Source organism: Leucopleurus acutus, assembly GCF_964270905.1.
Source record: "Leucopleurus acutus genome assembly, chromosome: 3".
In the NCBI taxonomy this organism is placed as follows: Eukaryota; Metazoa; Chordata; class Mammalia; order Artiodactyla; family Delphinidae; genus Leucopleurus; species Leucopleurus acutus.
The window spans coordinates 7,979,454-8,002,429 of record NC_139145.1 but is presented as its reverse complement, the minus strand read 5'-3'; the positions used below and the strand labels follow the sequence as shown (position 1 = coordinate 8,002,429).

The following is a 22,976-nucleotide window of genomic DNA, read 5'->3' as shown; positions in this document are numbered from 1 at the left end:
ACTTTTACATGGAATTGTTTAATTATTTGTACTTTTCATGCCAGAAAATAAAAGTTCAGAATCTTACGGCCTCAGATATATGTACAACGGCGTGCGGGGAGTGTTGGAACACGTGTCAACAGCCCCGCTGTGTGGCTGAGTGCAAGCTGCTGTCCCTCTCTGGGCCTGAATCTCATCTGGAGCCTCTTGGCCTTCCCACAGCACTCTTGTGATTAGCAGGTGGGAGACAAGTCCAGGTGGAAACCCAGACAGAAGTGGCCCAGGGGCCATCTGTCCAGTGGCGCCAGGCTGTGCTGTCCACGGGGCATCTCAGGTGAGACCCCCAACTGTGGAGCCAGCCTGATGGGGAAGGAGGCCCGCACAGAATCTGCAGAGCTGCTTCCCCTTGCACTTAGCCCTCTCGCACCCCTGGCTGATTCCACACCCGAGCAAAGACAGACAGATGAGTTGGGGAGATCACGTTTATTGTTTGGAGGTCACAGGTCAAGTCACTCTTCCGCACCAGGAGGGGAGGCAGATGCCCTGGGTGGGGGACAGGGTTGGGTTGGGTTGGGGGGGGCACCAGGGCGGGGGTCCAGGGAGGGCAGCCTCCTTTATTCCACCTGTAGAGGCACCTGGGGCCGGGACCGTGGCTCTGCCCCGCCTGCCCCCAGAGCAGGGCATGGAGCCCCACCCGGTTCCTGCCCGCTGGGGAGGGCAAGGAGACCCAGAGGGGCAAGCCTTGGTCTACAGACTGAGGGGCAGGCGGGCAGCACCGCTGGGGGCTGGTTCCACGTCTTGAGGTTCTGGGGCCGCAGAGAAACCAAATGAGACACAGATGGAGATGGGTGGGGGGAGCATCAATGCGACCTAGACCACCCCCTGCATCCCCCAGCCGAGGCGGTAGGGGTCTCACCTCCCCACCCACCTCTGGGCCGGGCCGGGTGGGGCAGGGCAGGGCTAGAGCTCATCGTGGTTGCCTGAGGCAGGCGGTTCCGGTGGTGGTTCTGGGCAGGCGGCCGGTGTCATCAGCTCCATGAGGTACTCGCAGCGGCTGGGCTCCGTGGTGCTAGTCACCACCGTCTCCTTCCCACACAGCAGGCGCACCTGGGGCGGGTGGCAGGCAGGCGGGGCTCAGGCAGGCTCGGTGGGCCTGGGTCCCCCGTACCGGCCCAACCCACCGGGCACTCACAGTAGTGGAGCGGTTGGGACCCTGCCAGCAGCCTGTGCCCTGCTCATACTTCATGGCGCTGAACTTGTCGTGGTCGGGGCCAGCCCACGAGCCCCAGGTGCTGCGGGAGAGTGGGGTGCTGAGTGGGGCCGGCCGGGTGGCCGGGGGGACCAGGGGCTGAGAGGGGGGCCCAGCCTGAGCCCACTCACCCGAGGCTGGTGGGGGAGCCACCGAGTTTGGGTTTCTGCGAGACGAGCTTGAAGGGGCAGAGCCGGTAGACGTACCTATCACGGGATGGGGTGCGTGGGTAGGGGAGACCCGGGCCCCAACCTACATGACATCCCCCCCCCTGCAGGGGGCACACAAGTACCTCAAACTCCAGTGACTGCTCCTAAGCCCCGCTCCTCACTCCCCCCATCCTTGCTCAGGCCCAGGACCTCCCAGCCCACCCACCCCGCCTGTCTGTGGGGGACGCACTCATTGGTGGTGAGCTCGTAGCACTGGCTGTACAGGTAGGCAAACTCGCCGTTGGGACCAAAATCAAAGGAAATCTCCTGCTCCAGGTTCCTAAAAGGGGAGGCCGGGAGCTTAAGCGGCAGCTGGGGCCGCCGCAGCCCGACTCAGGACAGCACAGGAAGGCCTGCTCCGGTGGCAGAGGGCCTCTTGGGGGCTGGGCTCTGCTCCCCATCACCTGGGGACCCTCCCTGCAGGAGCCACTGCCACCTTGCCCGAGGTCGCCCAGGCGACTCCCCATCACCACCTCCCCTGGGGAGCCCAGCAGCAGGCAGCTGTGGGGCCGGTGCAGACGGCACTGTGGCCACACAGCCACCCATACCTGATGGACTCCTCCACGTCCTTCAGGGACCGCTCGGCCTCTTCAAACTTGTTGCGGGCCTCCTGGGCAGCTGGTGGGGGCAGGGAAGGAGGTCAGAGGTGCCCCGACTTCCAGCCGAGAAGAGAGGGAAGGGGCTGCCGCAGCCACGCCGGCTTCCCCCAGCCCCCGGGCCTGCTCTGGGCGAGGACTGGGCCCACGAAGATCCTGTGGGCCTTGCCAGCCCCAGGGCAGACCCCACCCCACTGCCTGGGCTCTCAGCTCCTGCAGGAGCAGGGCCAGGGCTCCCGGGGCCCAGCCAGCTCCTCACCTGCCAGGGGTGAGACAAACAAGCAACAGCCCGTGAGGCGGCAGGAGGGCCCCTGGGGCCGGTGGAGGCGGTGCTAGCCATCCCCAGGCCCCAGAAGCCCCCTCCAGGCCACCCGAAGTCCCCTGGGCTTGCTCGGGGCCAGCCTCAGCCCGCCTCTGGGAGCAGGTAAGGCCTCTTTCTTGGGCCCCTGCAGGCACAGGCGATGAGGAGGCACTCACCCCTCCCAGGCTCCACCCTCACCATTGATGAAGGCCTGTGTCTGCTCATCGTAGGGCGGCATTTTGTCCTCCTCTGTGGGGCTGGCTGTCTGGGGGGGCACGACTGGGGGTGGGGTCTCCTGGGGGGCGGGGGGGACAGAGTCAGAGAGTGACCCCACCCTGCCCCCATCACCCGCCTCTCCCCTGAACACACACCTTGGGCTGCTCCCCTGGCACCTGGGAATCCTCCTCCTCCCCCTCCTCCCCGCCCTCCTCCTCCTCTGTCTCCTCTTCTTCCTCGTCCTCCTCCTCTGCAGGCTGTGAGGGCACCGGGGGCTGCTCCTCCTGGGGCTCCGTCAAGGCGGGTGCAGGAGGCGACGGCAGGTCGGTGGGCAGCACCTGGCAGACGTGCGGAGCAGTCGGTGCTGTGGACTCGGGACTCCACCTCCCACCCCCAGGGCTTGGGTCCAGGCCTCGCGTCTCTAGCCCTTCCCAGGAGCCTGGCGGGAGGGAGGGACAGTCAGCTGGGAGCGGGGAGGCCTCTGTGGAGGGGGTGGGATTGCCCAGCTGGCCAGGGTGGCCCGGTGCCAGAAAACGGAGGCCGTTCCTTCGTGAGGCATCGAGGGGCGGGGCGAGGGGGGGCAGGACCACATGCCCTTCCCTCCCCCCACTGACCTCGGACCGGTACTTGTCCCGGATGGCAGCCCAGATGCGGTCAGAGAAGGAAGCGGCATCTGTCTGCGTGTCTCCCCCGAGAAGGGTCTGTGTGCGTTATGTTGGGGTGGTGTCAGGAGCAGGACCTCCATGTGCCTCCCTGCACCCCAGGCACTCTCGGAGGGGGTGGGGGGCCCCTCAGGCCGTGGTGCCAGGCACAGCACGCCCTGACCTCCCGTGGCCAGGCCGGGGCCAGGCTGGGTGAGGCGCGGCAGCCAGAAGGGGGCAGCACAGGCCTGTGGGAAAGGAGCGGGGCCAGAGAGGTGTCGGGTGGGGACTGGAGAGACCAGGGAGGGAAACTGAGAGGCAGGGGCACCAGAGGTGCCCAGGCCCCCGGAGACAGAGGCAGAGGGGCAGGGGGGCGCAGTGGGGACCAGCAGGACAGCGACGGACGGGGGACCAAACCAGCAAAGACAAAGAGCTACAGGCCCAGCCGTGAGGAAAGTGAATCAGGTACGTGCACTTGGCGGGGTAGGCGAAGCAGGTGGGGCACGCGTATGCGGAACCTGGCTCCGTCCCGATCAGACACCCTGGGCACCTGCGCGACCCCACCAGGTCCCAAAGGGCAGGGAGAAGCGGCCCTGGGTGGCGGCCCTGGCCTGGCCGCGTCGGCCACGGTGGGCACCACAGCAGCCCTGGCCTGGGGCCAGCCGGGAACCATCCACGGGAGGAGCCCACGGCCAGCGTGTCTTGGGCCCCCTGGCCCTGAGGTCACCCTGGGGCAATCCCCTCCAGGAGTCCCAAGTGAAGGGGCTGGTTGGGTACCTGGGCTTCCCCTTCTGATAATGCCCCGTCCCCATCTGTGTCCAGCTCCGGGTGGGTCTGCAGCTCGGCCACAGAGACCCTGCAGGGGCACAGGCAGAAGCCAATGGAGGGGTGAGCCCACTGGCTGCTGGCCAGCTGCCTGCCTCCCCCTGCCAGGCCCCGCCCCCCCGCCCCGAGAACTTGCTTCAGAACCTTGGGGCAGGGAGGGGAGAGCAGCAGGAAGCTGAGAAAAGATGAAGTCTGGGGTTCGGACCCCTCTGGCCCCCACCCCCCAGGAGAAGCAGCCACCCAGTCCCCACCCTCCTACCCTCTCCTGAGGCTCCACAACCCTGAGGGGCTCAAGGGAGGGAAGGACACAGGGGTGGGAGGAGGAGATACCTGGACAACCCTGTGTCCCCCAAGACCCAGCTTCCACGTCCTTCCACCCTTAGAGCCCAACCCATCGAAACTGCCCTTGGCCTGGCGCCCTCCCCGCAGCCAAGCCCCAGTACCCACGACGGCCCCAGCACCACATTCTGTCCCTCCACCCGCACCATCGCCAACCAGGGCGTGGGCTGCCCCTGCCCATTCTGCCCCCTTGGTCCCTCCGAAGCCTCCCACCAGGGGGCTGCCCAGCCTCCTCGTTCCCGACAGCCCACCCTCCACCGAGCCCTTTGCCTGGGGTCAGCCAGCAAGTTCGGGGGCGCAGGGGGGATTCTGACTTTCACCAAAGTGTCCCAGGCCACAGAGTAGGCTTGTGAAAAGTAATGGGATCCCTAGTCCCCTCGGGGGCCCAGCTCCTTGAGGGGTGGTTCCCCTCGTCTCCTCCTCCGGGGTTGCTCTAAACCCATCTTATACATGAGCGAGCAGAGGCTCCTTTAGAGAAGGCTTGGGACCGGCTCGGGCCCTGGGGGCCCCAGGGCGAGGAGGTGGGCTCTGGCTGGTTTCTGAAGGCGGGGATGGGAGGAGGGAGCCCAGGGCAGGCAATGCCACACACTCACGCCCCGTCCATGTCATCGTCCAGCTCCTGGAAGGCACTGGTCGCCAGCTCCTGCTCTCGCTGGGCCTTGGAGGCGGCCAGCTGCTCTGTGGAGGGACCAGCCCATCATCCTCTGCACCGTCTACAGCTCCCGCCACCCCAAAATCTGCCCTACCCAACGCCCCAGGGGAGCCGCTGTATGGCCAGCCCTCCACTGGGTGCTGGGGCCCTGAGTCAGGCCGCTATGGGGGTGGGAGCAAGGAGATGACAAGGGCTGGCCGGTGCAGGGGCAAGGGGGCCAAGGAGGCAGGAAGCGCCAGATTGGGGGGAGATCCTGAGGGCTCTGCAGATGGTCTGAACGATCGGTGGCTGTGAGAGGCAGGCGGGGGACCACGCACTAGGTTTGCCATGTCCGGGAGGCCCCCGCGGGAAGAGGCCAAGCAGGAAAAAGGTCAGGGGACGGAGACTGGGGTTGGGGGGCAGCCAGGCGAGGGAGATGTCCTGGGGGCCCAGGAGAGAGGGGAGAGGCCACCTGCGCGGAAAAAGGGAACTGGGAGTGGCCAGTGGACACAGGGCCTTAGCCCCGTATCTGCTCTGATGGTCCCTCCTCCGCCTGTCTGTCTCATCACTAGCCGGCTCAGGTGGGGTTCCGGAAAGCAGCCACAGGGGCAGCTCCATTAGGAAGCTCAGCCCTCTGCATCAGGACAAGCGGCCTGTGTCCCAGGAGACCCCACGAGACCCCAGCAGACTCAGCGGACACCGTCCTCACAGACGAGGGCCTGAGGCTCAGGTGGATGAAGGGACCCGTCACCCAGTTGGCGAGGGGCAGAGCCGGGGGCCCAAGCCGGGCCGTCTGCCTCCAGAGCCCGTGCTCATCCCCACCACCCTCTGGGAATCTGGGTCAAACCCTGGCATGTTACCCCTGAACCTGAGTCGGCAACTCCATGCTGAGAACTCGGGCTAAGGGAAACGGGGCACGAGTACGCCCAGCCTTGTGTAAAAGGACGCTCGCCGTGGTGCAAAACAGTGGAAACAGAAGCAAAGAGAAGACAAGAGTGAATTCACTTTCTTTTCTTTTCTTTTTTTTTTTTTGGCCACTCTGCGGCATGCGGGATCTTAGTTCCCCAACCAGGGATCGAACCCACGACCCCCTACAGTGGAAGCGCAGTTTTAACCACTGGACCACCAGGGAGGTCCCTGAATTCACTTTCTAACACATGGCCCAGCAAGAAAACACCAGGAACCTGGCACCAAAGATGAATGATAAGAAAACACCGGCAACTTCGGTCACAAAGGGCCAACACCCTAATACACAACAGGCGTTTACAAATGATGAAAACCAGCACTGCGAACCTGAGAGAAAAAAACGGCACCTGGATTAAATAAATCCTGCCAGGGTCATACACCGGAATAGACACAACTGTTAAAAGGAAGTAGGGTCCAGACACAAGGCTACAGTGTGGACGACCCGTAACAACACGATGTTCGGGGAAAGAAGTCGGTCACAAAGGCCACACACTGCCTGGTTTTGTTGATATGAAACGTCCAGAACTGGCAAACCCATAGAAACAGAAAGCAGATGAGTAGTTGCCAGGGGCTGGGGGGTGAGGGGATGGGGAGGGACTGCTTGATGGACATGGAATTCCCCTTCTGGGGAGACGGGAATGCTCTGGAACTAGAGAGCAGAGATGGGCGCACATGGTGCATGTACTTAATGCCACTGAACTGTACTCTTCAAATTGGCTGAAATGGTAAATTGTACATTTTGTGGATTTTACCACAATAAAAAAAAAGTGAAGGGTCTGAGTGAAAAAAAAAGCAATGAGGTACACATAGACATAGCACAACAATCATACACCATGTAGACCAGTGCTGTCCAACAGAACTTTCTACAAAGATGGACATGGTCTACATCTGCTGGCCAAAATGACAGCCACCAGCTACACGTGGCCACTGGGCACTTGAAGTGTGGCTTTGGGGTCGACACCCAGAGTTACTACCCTCTGAAGAATTGCATCTCTGCCTGGGATGGACAAGAAAGGTCTGGAAAGGGCTTCCCTGGTGGCGCAGTGGTTGAGAGTCCGCCTGCCGATGCAGGGGACACGGGTTCATGCCCTGGTCCGGGAGGATCCCACATGCCGTGGAGCGGCTGGGCCTGTGAGCCATGGCCGCTGAGCCTGTGCATCCGGAGCCTGTGCTCCGCAACGGGAGAGGCCACAACAGTGAAAGGCCCTCATACCACAAAAAAAAAAAAAAAAAAAAAAAAAAAGGTCTGGAAGGTTTCACGCCTCCTGGTAGAGATTAACCTGGAGGAAAACTCTCTCCCTTTCTACTGTACTACTTTCAGGATTGTTACCCCAAAAAATCTTTTTAACAGAGAATATGGAAGTCAGATGGGACATTTTAAATCACATGGAAACTAGGAAGAAAGAGCAGGGAACTCCCAGCCTTCTTTCAAGGCCCCAGTCACATCCCACGTCTCTCACACACACTCACACACCCCACCTCCGATGATCTGGCCTTGGAACTCATACCACCCTTAAAAGTCCAAGCTGGGTGACCCCATGTTGTGCTGGCCCTTGACAGGTCTGACTTGGTCACCACCTACTCACTCCAAAACCCAAGAGGGCAGAGAATAGTAGAAGCAATAAGACCCCAGCAAAGGAGGGTAATTCCAACCCTCAGCTTTACCTTTCCAGCAAACAACCCCACCTGCTTACACTACCCCTCCTCCATTTCCCTGTGGGCAACTACCCACCCGACACTCAGGCCTGACCAATCAGAACCTGTGCTGCACCTCCTGGCTCCAGGGATTGGTTCATGGGCAGCCACGGGACCTGGGACAAGCCAAGAGGAGCTTGCCCTGGAATCTGTGTTGGGACTTGTGGGAAAGTGGTATTCTCTACTGGCTGGGGCTGCTGAGCCAGAAGGAAATAAACCTAGTGCTGCCTGTGGTTGTGCTGGCACAGGAGGGCAGAGCCTGCCTGGGAAGGAAGCCCACAGAGAAGGAGGCAGAGCCCAGAGGTGGAGGGAGGACTCCTGCCATCCAGGGAGCCTAGGGTCCCACTGGGCCTAAAGCTTCCACTTTTTAGGAAGTGGGTTCAAGTTGGGTTTTTGTCACATGTGGTCAGAAAGGCTGATCTCAGGAAGGAAGCTGGAAAGTCTTTGTGGAGGCAGCGCCACCTGAGGGCTTGGGGCACAGTGGGACAGGCTCACTGATCTGCTGCTCCCATTTCAAGGTGAGCAGGGCTGCAGGATGGGGCCTCATGTGTCACTGCTGGGCACGGGGCCTAGAGCCCACTGGACAGCTCTGTATTTGCAGTGGGAGTGGCTGGAGCAGGGGCCTGGGAGCAATACAGGGCAGCAGTTTCAGGGGAGAGGCAAGCAGACCAACGTGGTGAGCGCACAGGGTGCAGTGCCGGGAAAAGCACTCGACTCCTCGAGGCAGGGGGCGTCGCAACCAGGCAGTGGTGGCCCAAACGCTGTCCCACCCGAGGCACTGGGGAGCCGGGAAGACTGCTGGGCAGAAGAATGGCTTGGCCTGATGGAGGGAGGCCATCAGGAGGCCAGGGCAATGCTGGGCCCTGAGCCAGGCGGAACAGGCAGATGACTCAAGCCTCCAGTTAAGGGACAGGGTCTGCAATCAGAGAGATTTGGGCATCAACCTAGCTGGGCAAGGCCTCAGCTTCCTCATCTGTGGAACACGGCTACGTGTGGGTGCAGTTCATAGGGAAGGGAGGCAGGAGCGACACGATGATCCTTATGAAACAGCACTGGGTGCTCTGGTCCAGCTATCATCAGTGTGGGAGAGAATATCAGTGTCTTTGTCAGGGGTCGGAAAACTTTACTGTAAAGAGCCTGATGCTAAACTATTTTAGGTTTGGCAACCCATGAGGTCTCTGTTGGCAACCACTCGGCTCTGTAGCTGTATCACAAAAGCAGCTGATGTTATGTGAATAAACGGGAGAGTCTCCTCTCACTCCCCCACGTGGCCTCCTTGCTGCTCCTTAAAAACTAGACAAGATGCTGCCTCGGAACCTTTGCACCTGTTCCCTCTGCCGGCCTTCCCTCCCTCCCTCTGTGGTCAGAGGGCTTTCTCTTGTCTTGTTCAGTCCTGTATTGCTGGCACCTGGGGTGCACCTGGCATATGACAGGTACACAGCAAATGCTTGTTAGATGAATGACTGAATTACTGATTACGAGAAATCAGAGCAGAGATAGGAAAGGAAGGGAGAACGCAGCAGATGCTCAAAGAGATGGATGAGATCACAGAATGGCCTCAGAGAGAAGACTGCCGGTTCCTGGTCACCAGCCCGGTAACCAGCTGGGGCCACACCTCCAAATCCTCCCAGCAATGCTTGGTCTTTTAACTAGCCTGGAATGGGTTTCTGTCCCCCCTCTCCCTTCTATCCTCCTTCCACCATGTGCCCCTGCGCAGAGCAGACTGAGAACAAATGCCAAGGCTTCAGATTTCCCATAATGGCAACACAATCTACCAACAGTAACGAAATGCTGGACAAAGCCTAAGAAAATCATCTTAAAACCAACCCAGACAGTAGGAGTTTCCAGGACCAAGAGGAAATCAAGAAGGTAAGAGAATATGGAAGCCGCTTTCACCCTAAGGGATGTTGCCAATCCTGGCAAATGTGGATGTCCATTTTGATAACTTGTGAGGGAAGAGAAATGAAAATCAAAGTCCAAGGTGAACCCCCCCCCCCCAGCATAACTGTGACCCCACGGGGCTCCCCTCAGGGATAAGCTGGGCCAGGAATTACCCAGCCTATGCTCAGACCTCGGCTCACACGGCCTGTGAGGCCGGAAGAATCTCCAGCCTTGAATTTGGATTCAAGGGATCCCTGAATGGTAGTGCTCAGAGATGGCAGGAAGCAAAGCCCCTCCTCTCTGGAGAGGAACCTCTCATCCTAGACTGCAAGTTACTCCTACTAATGACTTTTAAACACAGCGACCAACACACAGTCAAAGATAACTGGGCACGCAGGGAACTAAAGTGCCATGATTTAAAAAATCAGCAAAACCACAGACGAGAGATAACCAGCAAGAGGCTCCTGGGCCCAGACTCTTCCCAGCCAGGAGCCAAGGGCAAGTCACGGCCACCCTGGGACATAGTGATGTACCTTCCCACAGCTTCCGGTGCTGGTCCTTGGCCTCCTTCTCTGGCTTCTCAGCTTCTTCCTTCAGTGTCCGCAGCAACTCCACCTGGTCCTCCAGTGACTTCTTTCCAGCCTGCAGCTCAGTGAGCTTTTTCTGGGTAGGCAGAAGACAGGGGCCAGCTCTCTTCCTGTTCCACCCTCTTCCTCACAGACGGCCATCTCCCTGACTCTATTTCACAGGGTGGCCACAGGATCTTTTCAAAATACACACCCCTCTCTGGGTCTCCCCCTTGCTATGGTTCCCTGCAGCCCACTGGAGAGAAACCCAAATACGTCAATGTAGCCCCTGAGGCCCTGCACGACCAGGCCCCTGCCCACCTCTCCAGCCCCATCCACCCCACTGCTATCTTAAACTCTAAGATCCAACTGCCCTGACAACATTCAGAGCCCCACTCTCTGCCTCCAGTTCTTCACACATGCTTTCCTTCTGTCTGGAACACTCTGCCTGGCTAACTCTGAATTACCCAACAGATTTCAGTTTAGATGGAAGCCTCCTCCTCCAGGAAGTCTTCCCTACTTCCTACCCCCAAGACGGGTTCGGGGAACAGAGGGACCGGGCAAGAGTCTTCTCTATGCCTTACAGCCCCGAACAGCCCTTCTCCCCTCAGCCCTGGCTATCACTTTGTCTGTGTGTCCCTCCCACTAGTTGACGCACTCTTGAGGCAGTTCCACATCTAGTTCCACGTTTGCTTCTAGCCATGATGCATGAGCCCAGGGCATCCTGGGCTTCTGTGGCTATTTCAAAAACGAATGTGTGTGCTGGGTGGACTCCAGCCTAGGGATGGGGGTCCCAAGCTGTAGGGTCTTAGCCCAAGCCCACACGGGATCACTTTCCTCCCAAGACCTCAGCCTGGTCTGCTGCCAGGATCCTCCCACCTGCCCAGGAGGGCAAAGATCACCCGGAGCCAACCTCACCATGTGGCTCCCCAGCAACCTCTGAACTCGGGAAGTATCACACTGGCTCTGAATTCACTGCCCCATAAATTCGGGAGGTACCTCTCTAGCCAGGCCATGGGGGTGGAAGAGAAAAACCTGGAAGCTGCCCAGGGCAGAGAAACAGAGCTGGAGCCCTTACTCAGTGGGTCGGGCAAGAGCCCAGGAGGAGTGTTGAGGACTCTGACCCATCTAACAGCCAAGGGGGTGGTAGACGGGAGGGAGAGACACACCCCTGGGGGTACACCCTCTTCTGCCCCCCCCAGCACCCACCCTATTGAACTAACGTGACTGCGACTGACGGACCCCCGTCTCGAGTCCTCCCCCAGACTGGGAAGTCACATAGCCATTAACCCTAACTTACAGATGAGAGAACCCTGGGACCGGGATGCAGACGTGTCCCTCCTGTCCTAGGGGCGGCAGAGCTCCTCTGAGCCCACTTCAGTCTGCACCCAAGGCCCAGGTCGATGCCTGTACTGGCTGCCACCCACTTGGTACCCGCTTAAGCGACGACTAAGCGCCAAGTGGACAAACGAGTGAATCAAGGCGCAGAGAGACAGTAACTGGCCCCAGGACACCACGAGTCAGGAGCAGACGTCAACCCCAGCCGGCCTCCTCAGCCTATACCTCCAGGTTGTCTTGGGTCAGCCCCACCAGGCCCCTCACCTGCTTCTCCTCTCGGGCCCTCTTCCAGTCCTCAATTAGGATCTTTTTCAGGCGGAACCCCTCGCGGGTCACCTCCGCCATCTGCTGTAGAGTCTCTCTCTCCTTACGGCCCTTCTCTCTGGGGAGAGGGGACACATAGGCACGATGGGGTCGGGGGCACTTAGCATCCACCAGGTCTGCTCCTTCCAAAAGGGTTCAACACCCATGCCTTCACACCCCCTATGTGGGCAAAGAGAACAAACCCTCCTCTCCCCACCTCCCCAGGCTCTCTTGGCCTCAGAGTCCCTCATCCCTGTCCTTGGGGGGAAGGACAATGGGCAGGGTTCGTCCACCCTCAGGGTCAGGGGAGGGACTGGGGGGTGCTGGGATGTGGGGCTGGGAGGTGGCTCCCAAGAGAGGGAGGAGAGAAAAGCACAGAAGTCACAGACCCCCCAGACACTAAGGGCAATCTGGCCGGTAAGCTGTTCTGCTTAATCCACTCTCTGTTTCAAAGACCTTCTATCAAAAGAGTTTACAGAAATATTGGGACTCTCAGCTTCTTTGAAAAACAAATCCAGCCCTGCCACCTGCCCTCAACTCACAGGAGTGGAGGACAGCTGTGCCTTTAGATGTCACAAGCCCACCACTCCCTACTGCCTTATACTCAGCCTGCTTGTGCTGTTTAGATTACCTACCTGTGGGCATTTCAGTTTTCAGGTCCTGCTGCAGAGCACAGCAGTTAAAAGTATGCAGTCTCAAGTTAGACCGACCTGGGTTCGAGTCTCGGCTCTGCTATCTCCTAGCTATGTGACCCTGAGGAAGTCATTCTCCTTTCTAACCTTGAGCTTCCTCATCTGTTCTTAGGCAAACTGCACCTGCTTCCAGGCCAGAGAGGAAATTGCTGATGGAGCATTCACAAGGCATCTGGCACGGGGTGAGCACTCAGTACACAAAAACAGAAAAGAGAGGAAACCTGTTTCACCCAGTGGGGCAAGGCAAGGTCGGGAGGGGTGGGGGGGGATGGGGGGTGTCACCTACGTACTTGCAGGTGTTCTCACAGACGATCCCGCTGTTGTATTCGTCCGTCCCGTCGCAGCAGTCTGAGGGAAGAGGTGTGGGCACCATCGGACCCGGCAGCGCCTCTTCCCTCCCTCCACCCAGCACGCTGTTCCCAACCCCAGGGATATCTCATTCACCACAAACTCCATCGTTGACCCATCTGGAGGAGATGTACAGGGGCTTGTAGCCAGTGTTGGTGCAGTGGAAGCTGCCGTTGGGACAGGCGGCTGTGCCTGGGGGGACGAAGGGAGGGAGGGTTTGTGGAGTGTGCTCAGAATCCAGCGTGTCACACCCACCGCATACACAGAAGGAACAAGGAATGTGAGAGTAACTGATCCCAAGTAAGAGGAGGAAAGACAGCTGCACGCTCGGGGCCTGAAACAAAACTCTTCAGTGCTCCCTCCTGCCTCTCCTCCCTGAGGCCCTCAGAACAGGACCCTGCCAAACCCCCTCCCCCTCCCCCTCCGGGCTCCCACAGCACCTCCCGCTCTCCTCACCAAACCACTGACCACTCGCTTCTGTGCCCGCTTCCCCCCACTCAACAGCGAGCTCTCTGAGGACAGGACTGGGTCTGTTTTGCTCACAGCACAGGACCTGGCACCCACCAGCTGCTCAATAAATGCATGATGAATGAACGAATGAAGAAAGAGCTCACCTGGTTCATCTGAGCCATCTTTGCAGTCACAGTAGTCGTCATTGACCTGATCAAAAGGGACACTGGCAGAGCCATCCAGGCAAGTGAAAGGCTTGGACTCGTCGTAGAAGTGATGGTCTGGGGAGGGGGGCGAGGGGCTCAGCCCAGGGCAGGAAGAGGCCCTTTCCACCCAATGGCTCCTCTCCCCCCACCCACCAGTTGAGCATTGCCACCTTTCCTGCCCAGAGACCAGAACACTGAGACCGAAGGCTGTTAAGTGCCTCTCCCAGGAGCCTCCCACACCCCACCCCCACCTCTGACCACCTCCAGTGGCCGACTCACTGGTGAGGGAGACGCCCCGGGGTCGCTTGACCTCCACGGCCCAACACATGGGCAGCAGCAGCAGCACTAGTAACATCTCGCTGGAGCCTCGGAAGCCGGAAACGGGTTCTGTCAGAGGAAGGAGGCTGCTGGGAGATGCGCTGTGCCCTCGCGCTGCAGCAAGAAAGGGGTGGCAGGTCAGTGGGAGAGGGCTACTTCCAGCCGAAGGAAGGCACCTCTCCCTCCAGCCAACTGGACTCCTCCATCGCTTCCGGGCAATGAGGGCTCACTTTGCTTCCCATACTGGGGGCGGGGGGGGGGTCTCCCCAATCCTGCCCAGTGGAGGGGAATCTCACTTGGCCCAAATCAACGGTGGGGAGATCTCAAAACCTCGGCTCCCCATGAGTAGGGGGTGGTTAGCTATCCAATTCCCACCTTCGACTGCCCCCAAGAGGAAATTGGGGTGCCCTCCCGCCCACTAGTTCACCACCTACACGAGGTTGGGGCAAAGGTCAATATCCACCGCGCCCCCCGACCCAGCAGCCAACTGTTCCTCCCGCAGAAAGAAAGCGGAAATGTGTGGAAGCATCACTTCCGGTATCACGCTGCGCTCCCTGAACGGCGGTTCGTGGCCGCCATGTTGCGAGTGGCAAGTGGCGGGGCCGGAACCGAGACGGCCATCTTGGATAGGACTGTGAAGCCTTAAAGGGAATAGTTCTGAAGGTTAGCGCTTAATGGCGGCGCAAGGTGCCTCCATCTTGGGAGTGTCGGGTTCTGCAGCCGGAACAGAAAGTTCCTGAAAAACGCCCGCGAACAGCCTCGGCGGGGTTAGGGTGGAGGGGTGGGGAGGAAAAGGGATGAGCACGTGACTCCAAAGTACCCTCCCCCATCTTTCTGCGGAGCTGGTCCGGTCTGTCCCCTATTGGGACCGCCCCTCAGTTCAGCGTCAGCCAATGAGAGCCGTAGATTGGAATGCAGGCGATTTCCTTGGGAGCGCTGGAGGGAGGCGGGGAAGGTTACCTAGCAACCGTAGATGCTGCGAGGCCTCGCCAAGCGGTAGACAAGTGCATTCCCAGAGCCCGAGGAACGGGAGCTGACGGATGCCGGACAGAGGCAATTCCTAGCGGATCCCCTAACCACCAGGGATCCTTGGCCTCAACCCAATTATGACGTCTCCCCTGAGTTGGGCGGCCTCCGCCAACGCCATGCCTTTTCAGGTCCAGATTTCAGCTCCTTCCAAAGTCAAGGGCGGTCAGGCTCAGATCAAGCCCTACCACCCTCGAGGCAAGGGGTCAGTGCAGGCCTGGCACTCACTCCATTCCAAGGCGGCACCTTTCCACGCCAGCGAGGGGAAGTCCGCTGTGCACACGCAGGTGGCTGAGTTACAAAGGAAGCTACAACTGTTAGGTAAGATGGCTCCACAGGGCACAGAAGGGTCAAGAGTCAACAGTCCTCTGAGCTGGCAGGAGCGTTTCACTGGCGTTCATCCAGTGGCCAGTTTCTGAAGGCAAAAACTCATACTGGTTCATGTTTTTCCTCATCTTTCTTGTAAAACTTTTCCTGAGCTCAGAACTGACTGGACTGCATTTCATACTTTTATGTAATTTCAACTCTTCTATCATGCATGGAGTGGTAAAGAATATAGATTTCTAGAGCTGGATTTTCTGGGTTCAAATCCTGGCTCTACATATACTAATTGTTTGACTTTCAGGGACCAAGAGTAACCTCATTGCTCTCAGTCTGTCCAGCCATGAAATGGGGATAGTAACAGTACAACCTCATAGGTGGTTGAAATGTGTAAGGTGCTTAGGACAGTGCCTAGCACATAGTAACACTATAAAGTGTGAACCGGTAGTTCTCAATGGAATAGGGCTATTCTGCAATGTCCGGAGACATTTTGGTTTGTCACATTGCTGGGGTGGGGTGGGGTGGTTACTGGCATCTAGTGGGTAGAGGCCAGGGATGCTGCTCAACATCTGACAGTGCACAGGACAGCTCGCCACAGCAAATAATTATCCATCCCAAATGGCAGTTGTGCCAAGGTTGGGAAATCCTGGTATAAACCATTATTGTTTTATTATTAGGAGATAATTTTGCATAGTGGTTGAAGGTATGGGCTGGGGAGTCCAACTGCTTGTGACTTGGAACAATATAATAAGCCTGAGTCTTGTCATGCGTAAAATGGGTATAATATATGGATATGTACCTATTGGCACACACTATTTGATACCTAGAAAATTATTAGTCCAGCATCCAACACATAACAAATGCTCAAAGTGAAATATTGTTACAGTGTTAGGTTGACAATTACTGAAAGGTCTTCCCTCTGGGAAGTCCCCCCTTCCCATGATCCTCTGCTTCTGCCTGCCCACCTCACATGACCCCAGAGGGTGACCGGAAGGCCTTTTATGAGACCAGCCAGTGGAACATCAAAAAGAATCAGGAGACCATCAACCAGCTCCATGAGGAGACCAGGGCGCTGCAATTACAGTTGACAGACCTGCTCCAGGTGAGGTTGAAGAGGTGCCAGGGGGCGGAGCAGCATCCCCAGGGGCAGAGCACCACCTCAAGTAGAAGTGGCCTGAATCAGTAGTGTGACTGGGCTCTTCTCTCTGCAGGGAGATGAGAAAGTGATCCAGGCAGTGATTCGGGAATGGAAATCAGAGAAGCCATACCTGAAGAACAGGACAGGCCAGGTTTGCCCCACTCCCATTCCACTGACCATCTCCCTTCATTTCCAGCCTCGGTCCCCACCCAGCTGGCCTCCCTGCCCACTATCTTGCCTCTCCAATCCCTTCTCCACACCTGGCGCCACTCATTTATTTCTAAACCTTTATCACGCACCTACCATGTGCCTGGCATGGTTTTAGGTGTTGGTCACCGTGAGGTGAAAGAAACAGACCATGTCCCCACTCCCCAAAATCTCATATCTTGGTGGAGAGAACAGACCCCCCCACACACACACACCCAAAAAAACCAAGAACAACAAATATAGAAACAAAGTAATTCCCAGTGGTGACAAGAGAAACAAATAAAATAAAACAGACTGACTTACTAGAGATGGATGGGGGCAGGGGTTTGCCTTTTAGACTGCAGGATGGGGGTCTTTGCTTTCTCTAAGAAGGTGATATTTGAGCTGAGAATGGGACAGGCAGGTAATGATCTGGGGAAAAGCATTCCAGGCAGATGGAATAGGAAGTGCAAAGTGCCTAGGGTAGGAACAAAAGTAGAGTGTTGGAGACACAAAGGAGGTAAGTGTGGCGGGATGGTAGTGAGTGACGGGGGGGTTCTGCAGGAAGTGAGGTCAGGGAGGTCAGCAGGGGCAAGACTTTGCAGCAGCCTTCACTGCAAGAGTGCAGATTTTATACTAAGAATCAGAGAAATGGAAGATGGGCTGTGAGGAGGCAGGAATAGAAGCCAGGAGGAGGTCAACCGGGTGAAAGATGGTGTTGGCTGCACTAGGACAAAAGGGGTGGAAATAGGAAGAAAGAGCTCTCTCTGGAGGAACCTTTGAAATAGAACAGAGAATTGCTAACAAACTGGATGCAGGTGGGAGAGAAAAAGAGAAGGTGAGGATGACATCAAGGTTTGGGACTTGAGCACCTGGAAGGGTGGAGCTGCCATGAGCTGAGATGGGGAAGATTCGAGAAGGGCAGGTTTGGGGAAAGATCAAGGACATAGTTTTGGACACGATGGTTTTCAGCTGCCTGTGGAAACATCTGGAAGGCAGTGTAGATATGGATATACGAGCCTGCAGTTCAGGAGGGAGGCAAAATTGGGGTGTCTTCAGTGTATATGTGAGTTTTGAAACCCTGAGACTGGATAGAATCACCAAGGGGGTAAGGTTGGTCAGAGGAGAGAAGAACCTCTTCAAAGGCAAAGGAGATGGAGAAGGGGCAGCCAGGGAGGTGGGTGGACAACCAAGAAGTGGGGGTCCTGGAAGCCCCAATAAAAGAGAATCTGCAGGAGGAGGGGGATCAACCAGGTCAGACACTACTAAGAGTCAGGGGAGGTGAGAACCAAGATATAGGAGAAAGGGGACTTCCCTGGTGGCGCAGTGGTTAAGAATCCGCCTGCCAATGCAGGGGACACGGGTTCGATCCCTACTCCAGGAAGATCGCACATGCCACGGAGCAACTAAGCCCGCGAGCCACAACTACTGAGCCCGCGCACCACAACTACTGAAGCCCGCGTGCCTAGAGCACATGCTCCACAGCAAGAGAAGCCACTGCAATGAGAAGGCCGCGCATCTCAACAAAGACCCAACACAGCCAAAAAATAAATAAAATTAAAACAAACAAAAAAAAGATATGGGAGAAGGAAGGAAGGACTAGGTGAGGGGTTCAGGCCCCTGCTCTTGCCCCCCTCCCTCAGCAGGCCCTGGAGCACCTGGACCACCGGCTGAGTGAGAAGGTGAAGCAGCTGAATGCTCTTCGGTACCAGCTGGGGCTGCGACAGAAGTGGCTGGAGGAGCTCCAGCTGCAGCACAGTCTGCGTGAGCTGGAGATGGCAGAGGCGAAAGATAGCAACACAGAGGTGGCCAAGGTGGGGCCAGTGAGGTCTGCAGAGGCCTTGATCCTGGGGGAGGAATTGAGGGGGGAAGGGACCCAGCCCAGGCTTGCTTCTCTCTAGACTATGCGGAACCTGGAGAACCGCCTGGAGAAGGCCCAGATGAAGGTGGAGGAGGCCGAACACATCACCAATGTGTACCTGCAGCTCAAGGCCTATCTTCAGGTAGGGACCAGGGCGACTGGCGGTGGGAGGCGGCAAGTGGGAGAGCCAGCCTTGTTAGGGACAGCGGTCACAGGCCTGCCTCATCCCTCACGCCCCAGGAGGAGAGCCTTCGCTTGGAGAACCGGCTGGACTTCATGGAGGCTGAGGTGCTGAGAACAAAACAGGAGCTGGAGGAACTGAACCTAGTGAATCAGGAGGCGCTTAATGCGAGGGACATCGCCAAGGTGCCAGCCCGTCAGGTCCTGGGCGGGGTGGGGGGTGGGGGTCCTGCCCCCCGACCCCCGATGCCGCCATGGTCTTCTGTTCTGGCCCCAGCATCTGAACCTCAGCTGTCCCGGAACCCGTCCCATCTCGCTCCCAGGACCCCACAGCCTGACCCAGCTGTCTAGAGTTGGGCCTGCAGCTCTGGCCCAGAGCCCGGATAGGTGCCAGCAGGTCCTGCTGTCCCCCTTTCCCGCCCTCTAGAACCAGCTGCAGCATCTGGAAGAGACAGTGTTCCGAGAGCGCAAAAAGCGTGAACGCTACCTAACAGAGTGCAAGAAGCGCGCGGAGGAAAGGAAACTGCAGAACGAACGCATGGAGCGCAAGGTGGGCGCACCAGGGGTACGGGACTGCGACGACCCCAGCCTGCTCCTGCTTAGATGCGGCCCTGCTGGGTCCGGGGCCGCGCCACTACCTTGGCCCAGGCCCTAGACCCTTCGGCAGTTCTGACATTTCTCCTGACTCCGCCCCCATCTCCACTAGATGCCAGGGCTCCTCTCACATCCCTGACCCCGCCCTCCAGCCCTCCCCTTACTCTCAGGTCTATCCTCATCCTTCCCCACAAGACTTGCCTGTGTCGGAAATTTGATCCTGCCTCTAACCCGCCCCTTACCCGACAGGCCCCACCCCTTACCGGACAGGCCCCGCCCCCTGGACCCCGTCCCTCTGCGCTGCTTCTGAGGCCCTGCCAAGCACTCCTGACCCCTTCTGGGTGCCCTTACCCACGCCTGGGCCCCAGCCCCTCCCTTACCCCAGTGCGGATACTTCCCCAACCCCCGCGGCCTCTGCCCTAAGCCCTTGTCTGCGAGCTGACCCCGGCCCTGACCTCAACCCACCAGCAGACCCAGCGCGAGCAGGTGCTGCTGCAGTCCAACGACAGGCTCCAGGACAGCATGCACTCCAAAGAGGAGGAGCTGCGGCGGCGCTGGAACATGTACCAGATGGAGGTGCTCTTCGGCAAGGTCAAGGACGCCACCGGCGTGGCAGAAACGCACGTGAGTGCTGCCCTCGGCCCTCCCAGCTCCCAGACGCCCGAGCTGAGCCTGGGAAGCCAACACACCCAGCCTCCCCTTTTTGCCGGGTCAATTCTTCAGCACACAAAAGACACCCCTTCTTCCTCCAGCTACTGCCTCATTAATCTGCTACCTCTCTCAGCAAAACCCACACGAGTTATCTACACTGGCCATCATCCTCTAATGTTCCGGCTTACACTGGTGCTGACGTCTTTGACATATCAGCTTTGGAGAACTATGAGTGTTTTCTCTCTGCTGTGCCTCCAGCACCTGTAGCAGGGTCTGGGCGCAGTAAAATGCCCAGTGCCAGCCTCAGCCCCAGAGAAGCTGGGGCCCACGCGAGGCAGCGTCTTCCTTGAAATTTCCTAAGACTTTATTTATGTCCCCAGCTGGCGAACACTAATTCCCCTGGATCCCTGTTGGGTTTCTCCACTTACGGCTCTCTCCAACCCACTACTCCTATGGGGTAGCCTCCAAGGAGTTCCAGGACTTGGACATATGGGGTCATCTGGAGCACTGTGACCAGGCGCCTTTCCCAGCCATATTTCCTCATGGAAGTGGGCAAGATTCACTGCCAGAACGTTGCTGGCATGTTGAGTTTGGAAAGCAGCTGTGCTCACTGCTATCACTGCCCCGCAATCCGATTGTGGCTGATTCAATTTCCCTATATAGACAAGGAAGGGCCCGCAAAAATCATTTCTTCGGGGCTGCACACCCTCGAGGCAGCCCTGGGTCGGACTCACAGAGTGTCTAAACACCATTATGCAGAAGCCATCAGCTCAGCCACTTGTCCTGCGTGCCCCGGGGGAAAGAAGCGGGGGAAAGAAGGAGGAGTGCACCCCTGCCTGCCCCAGCCCTGGCTCTGACTCGGGCTGGGCGGCCCCCAGGCGGTGGTGCAGCGGTTCCTGGCACAGGGCGACACCTTCACGCAGTTGGAGACGCTCAAAAGCCAGAACGAGCAGACGCTGTTGAGGCTGAATCAAGAGAAGCAGCGGCTGCAGCGGGAGCTCGAAGACCTCAAGTACTCAGGGGAGACCACGCTCATGAGGTGAGGTCCGGGTGCCCGAGGGCGAGAGTGGGGCCTGCGGGGTCGGTGGAGCTCCAGTGGTGGCCTCCCTGCTCCCCGCAGCGAGCAGAAGCTGCAAGTCGAGTTGCAGGGGCGCATCAAGGCGGAGGAGCAGCGGCGCGCTGACACACAGGATCAGCTGCAGCTCGCCATGTGGGCAATGCAAATGACCAAAGAGGGCCTGGAACACCTGGCTGGCAAACTGAACCACATCCTAGTGGCAGGCCCCGCCCACGAGGAATCCCCGCAAGACGTGAGAGGCGGTGCCGGCGCACAGGTGTGGGGTTCTGCCCCGTAGCCGACTCGAGAGATCCCACCGCAGGCCCTGTCCAGGACATGAGAGGCCTAGACACAGGGGAAACCTCAACCCACTCCTGAGTCTCCACCCCACGTCTCAGGGGGCACCCCCTTACTCCTCAAGAGGCCCAGGACTTTAGAGACCCTGTCCCATTTCAACCGCCCCCATGGGAAAGTCCCACTTAGCCCCCCACACACACACACACCCAAAACTTCAGAGACCCCGCTCCAATCCTGGAGCGACCACAGATGAGAGAAGCCCCACCCTGCCCGCAGCAGAATCCCATTTCTTAAGGTCATCCGGCAATGGCCTCTCTCCAGTTAGTATCCCTGCCCTCCCACTAAAAGACTCCCCCTGCCCCCCATCCCTTGGCTTGGGTGTCTGGAATTCAGAGGCAATTGCCCTATACGCGTGGCCCTTGACCACAGAATCCCCACCCCACAGAGGATAGCACCACTCGGGTTGGTGGCCCCTAACTTCAAAGGCCTGGTCCCTGAGGAAAAGCCCCGCCCCTGGGTGGAACCTGCCCCAGAAACCCCGCCCCCTTCCAACTCACCTGGTTCCGCCCCCGGCCGCAGGAGGCCGGCCACTTCGCCAGAAAGGAGCTGGATCCCAAGGCAGGTGACTATCTGCCCAACCTACTGGGCCTCGTGGAGGAAAAACTGTTGAAGCTACAGGCGCAACTCCAGAACCAAAACGTGCCAGAGTTGCTGCGCCACATCGCCGACCGCGAGGTACCCCTTCAGCCAGGCGGTGGGGCTGAGGGTGCCGGGGCTGGGGCGGAATACCAGGAGGTCGGGGCATCCCCCAGGAGACCAGAGAGGAGGCCCATGGGCCGGGAATGGGCCTTAGGGACAAGGCATGAGGTTTAAGGAGGTAGGGATGCACCATGAGAGTTTCCAGAGGGCCCTGGCGGGCCAGAGGTCAAGGCTGGGGGGATCAAGGGTGGGGCCTCGAGAGGACAAGAGGTGGGACCTAGAGACCACGGGCGGGCCTGGGAGGGGGAGGGGGAGGGGTATCAGGATGCACGCTGAGAAGAAATGACGCGGCAGCGACCAAAGAAAACTTTACAGCAGTGGGCAGAGGTGCTGAATGGAATCAGGTTATGTCTCAGAGTGGGCTGGGGAGGAGGGGGAACGGACTTCGCTGCAGCCTCTGCCCACTCACACTCTTCTTTCCCGCTCCCCCCTCCCCCAGTTCTACTCCACCCTAGAGGGAAAGCTGCCGATGTACAACACCCGCATCGCCCTGCCTGTTGCCGGTCTCAAGGACAGGTTCTTCGGTCAGTACGGGCAAGGAAAGGGGGCGGGGCCGGGGGCCCAAGCAGAGCATCGGGAGGTGGTCAGAGGCCGGACCTAGGGCCAAGGTGGTGGTGGGAGGTAAAGGCTGGGAAGGAACATCTGAGCCGGGAATGGGAACTGGATCCCCTCATCGCCCTTTGCAGACGAAGAGGAGAGTGAGGACGAAGACAGCAACGTGGTGACCCGCGCGGAGCTCAAGATGCGTTCCCAGAAATTAATCGAATCCCGCAGCAAGAGGCGCGGTCGTTCGCGGAGGTCCTAGACTCGCCCTCGCGCCCATCTGGCGTTTGCGGGCCCCTGCGGAGCCCCCAAACCCCTCTGGGCCCAGCGGCGGGCCCACGGGGCCCCTTCAAGGGCTGAACGCGGCCCGGACGAGGGAGCGGAGCGGGCGGGCGATGCCCGAAGTAGAGAAGGGGGCTGGGCTGCCGGACGTTCCCACAGTAAATCTCCCCAGGCTGGTCCGCGCCGGCCTCGGAATCGCGCATTAAAGGTCAACCACCAGCTCCCTGAGTATTCGCCTCTCCTTGATCCTGCACCACCCCATAGATGGCTGCCCCTCAAACCAGGGCCACAGATTCAGCCCCCTCCGACCTGGGGAGTGATGACTCCCATAA

At 58.8% G+C, this 22,976-nt stretch overlaps 2 protein-coding genes across 9 annotated transcripts in view; one reads left to right on the top strand and one right to left on the bottom strand.

Moving 5' to 3' along the window:
- Nucleotides 1–14,821, bottom strand: part of PRKCSH (PRKCSH beta subunit of glucosidase II) — a 143,299-nt gene extending 128,478 nt beyond the window's left edge. Inside the window, exons 1-18 of one of the 8 annotated variants that reach the window (XM_082837436.1) lie at nt 14,184–14,242; nt 13,711–13,863; nt 13,390–13,506; nt 12,872–12,967; nt 12,718–12,775; nt 11,697–11,814; nt 10,062–10,191; nt 4,949–5,033; nt 3,969–4,047; nt 3,165–3,251; nt 2,706–2,888; nt 2,533–2,629; nt 1,986–2,055; nt 1,628–1,717; nt 1,360–1,434; nt 1,172–1,271; nt 896–1,086; nt 457–785 (exon numbers count right to left, since the gene is read on the bottom strand). In XM_082837436.1, coding sequence (XP_082693562.1) covers nt 940–1,086; nt 1,172–1,271; nt 1,360–1,434; nt 1,628–1,717; nt 1,986–2,055; nt 2,533–2,629; nt 2,706–2,888; nt 3,165–3,251; nt 3,969–4,047; nt 4,949–5,033; nt 10,062–10,191; nt 11,697–11,814; nt 12,718–12,775; nt 12,872–12,967; nt 13,390–13,506; nt 13,711–13,786 — 1,608 coding nt within the window. In that variant the 5' untranslated portion in view covers nt 13,787–13,863; nt 14,184–14,242 and the 3' untranslated portion in view covers nt 457–785; nt 896–939. Of the gene's footprint in view, nt 1–456; nt 1,087–1,171; nt 1,272–1,359; nt 1,435–1,627; nt 1,718–1,985; nt 2,056–2,532; nt 2,630–2,705; nt 2,889–3,164; nt 3,252–3,968; nt 4,048–4,948; nt 5,034–10,061; nt 10,192–11,696; nt 11,815–12,717; nt 12,776–12,871; nt 12,968–13,389; nt 13,507–13,710; nt 13,864–14,045; nt 14,125–14,183; nt 14,243–14,709 lie in introns of those variants that run through there. The other 7 variants (XM_082837435.1, XM_082837429.1, XM_082837430.1 and 4 more) reach the window with 7 other exon arrangements.
- Nucleotides 14,822–14,851: 30 nt separating this feature from the next.
- ODAD3 (outer dynein arm docking complex subunit 3) lies at nt 14,852–22,741 on the top strand. The gene is made up of 13 exons (XM_082835361.1): nt 14,852–15,096; nt 16,077–16,198; nt 16,308–16,385; nt 18,064–18,234; nt 18,322–18,423; nt 18,522–18,647; nt 18,889–19,011; nt 19,524–19,679; nt 20,585–20,745; nt 20,827–21,040; nt 21,640–21,795; nt 22,259–22,343; nt 22,506–22,741. Exons 1-13 carry the CDS (start codon nt 14,856–14,858, stop codon nt 22,622–22,624), a joined length of 1,854 nt encoding a protein of 617 aa, XP_082691487.1. The 5' UTR covers nt 14,852–14,855; the 3' UTR covers nt 22,625–22,741.
- The last annotated feature ends 235 nt before the right edge of the window (nt 22,742–22,976 follow it).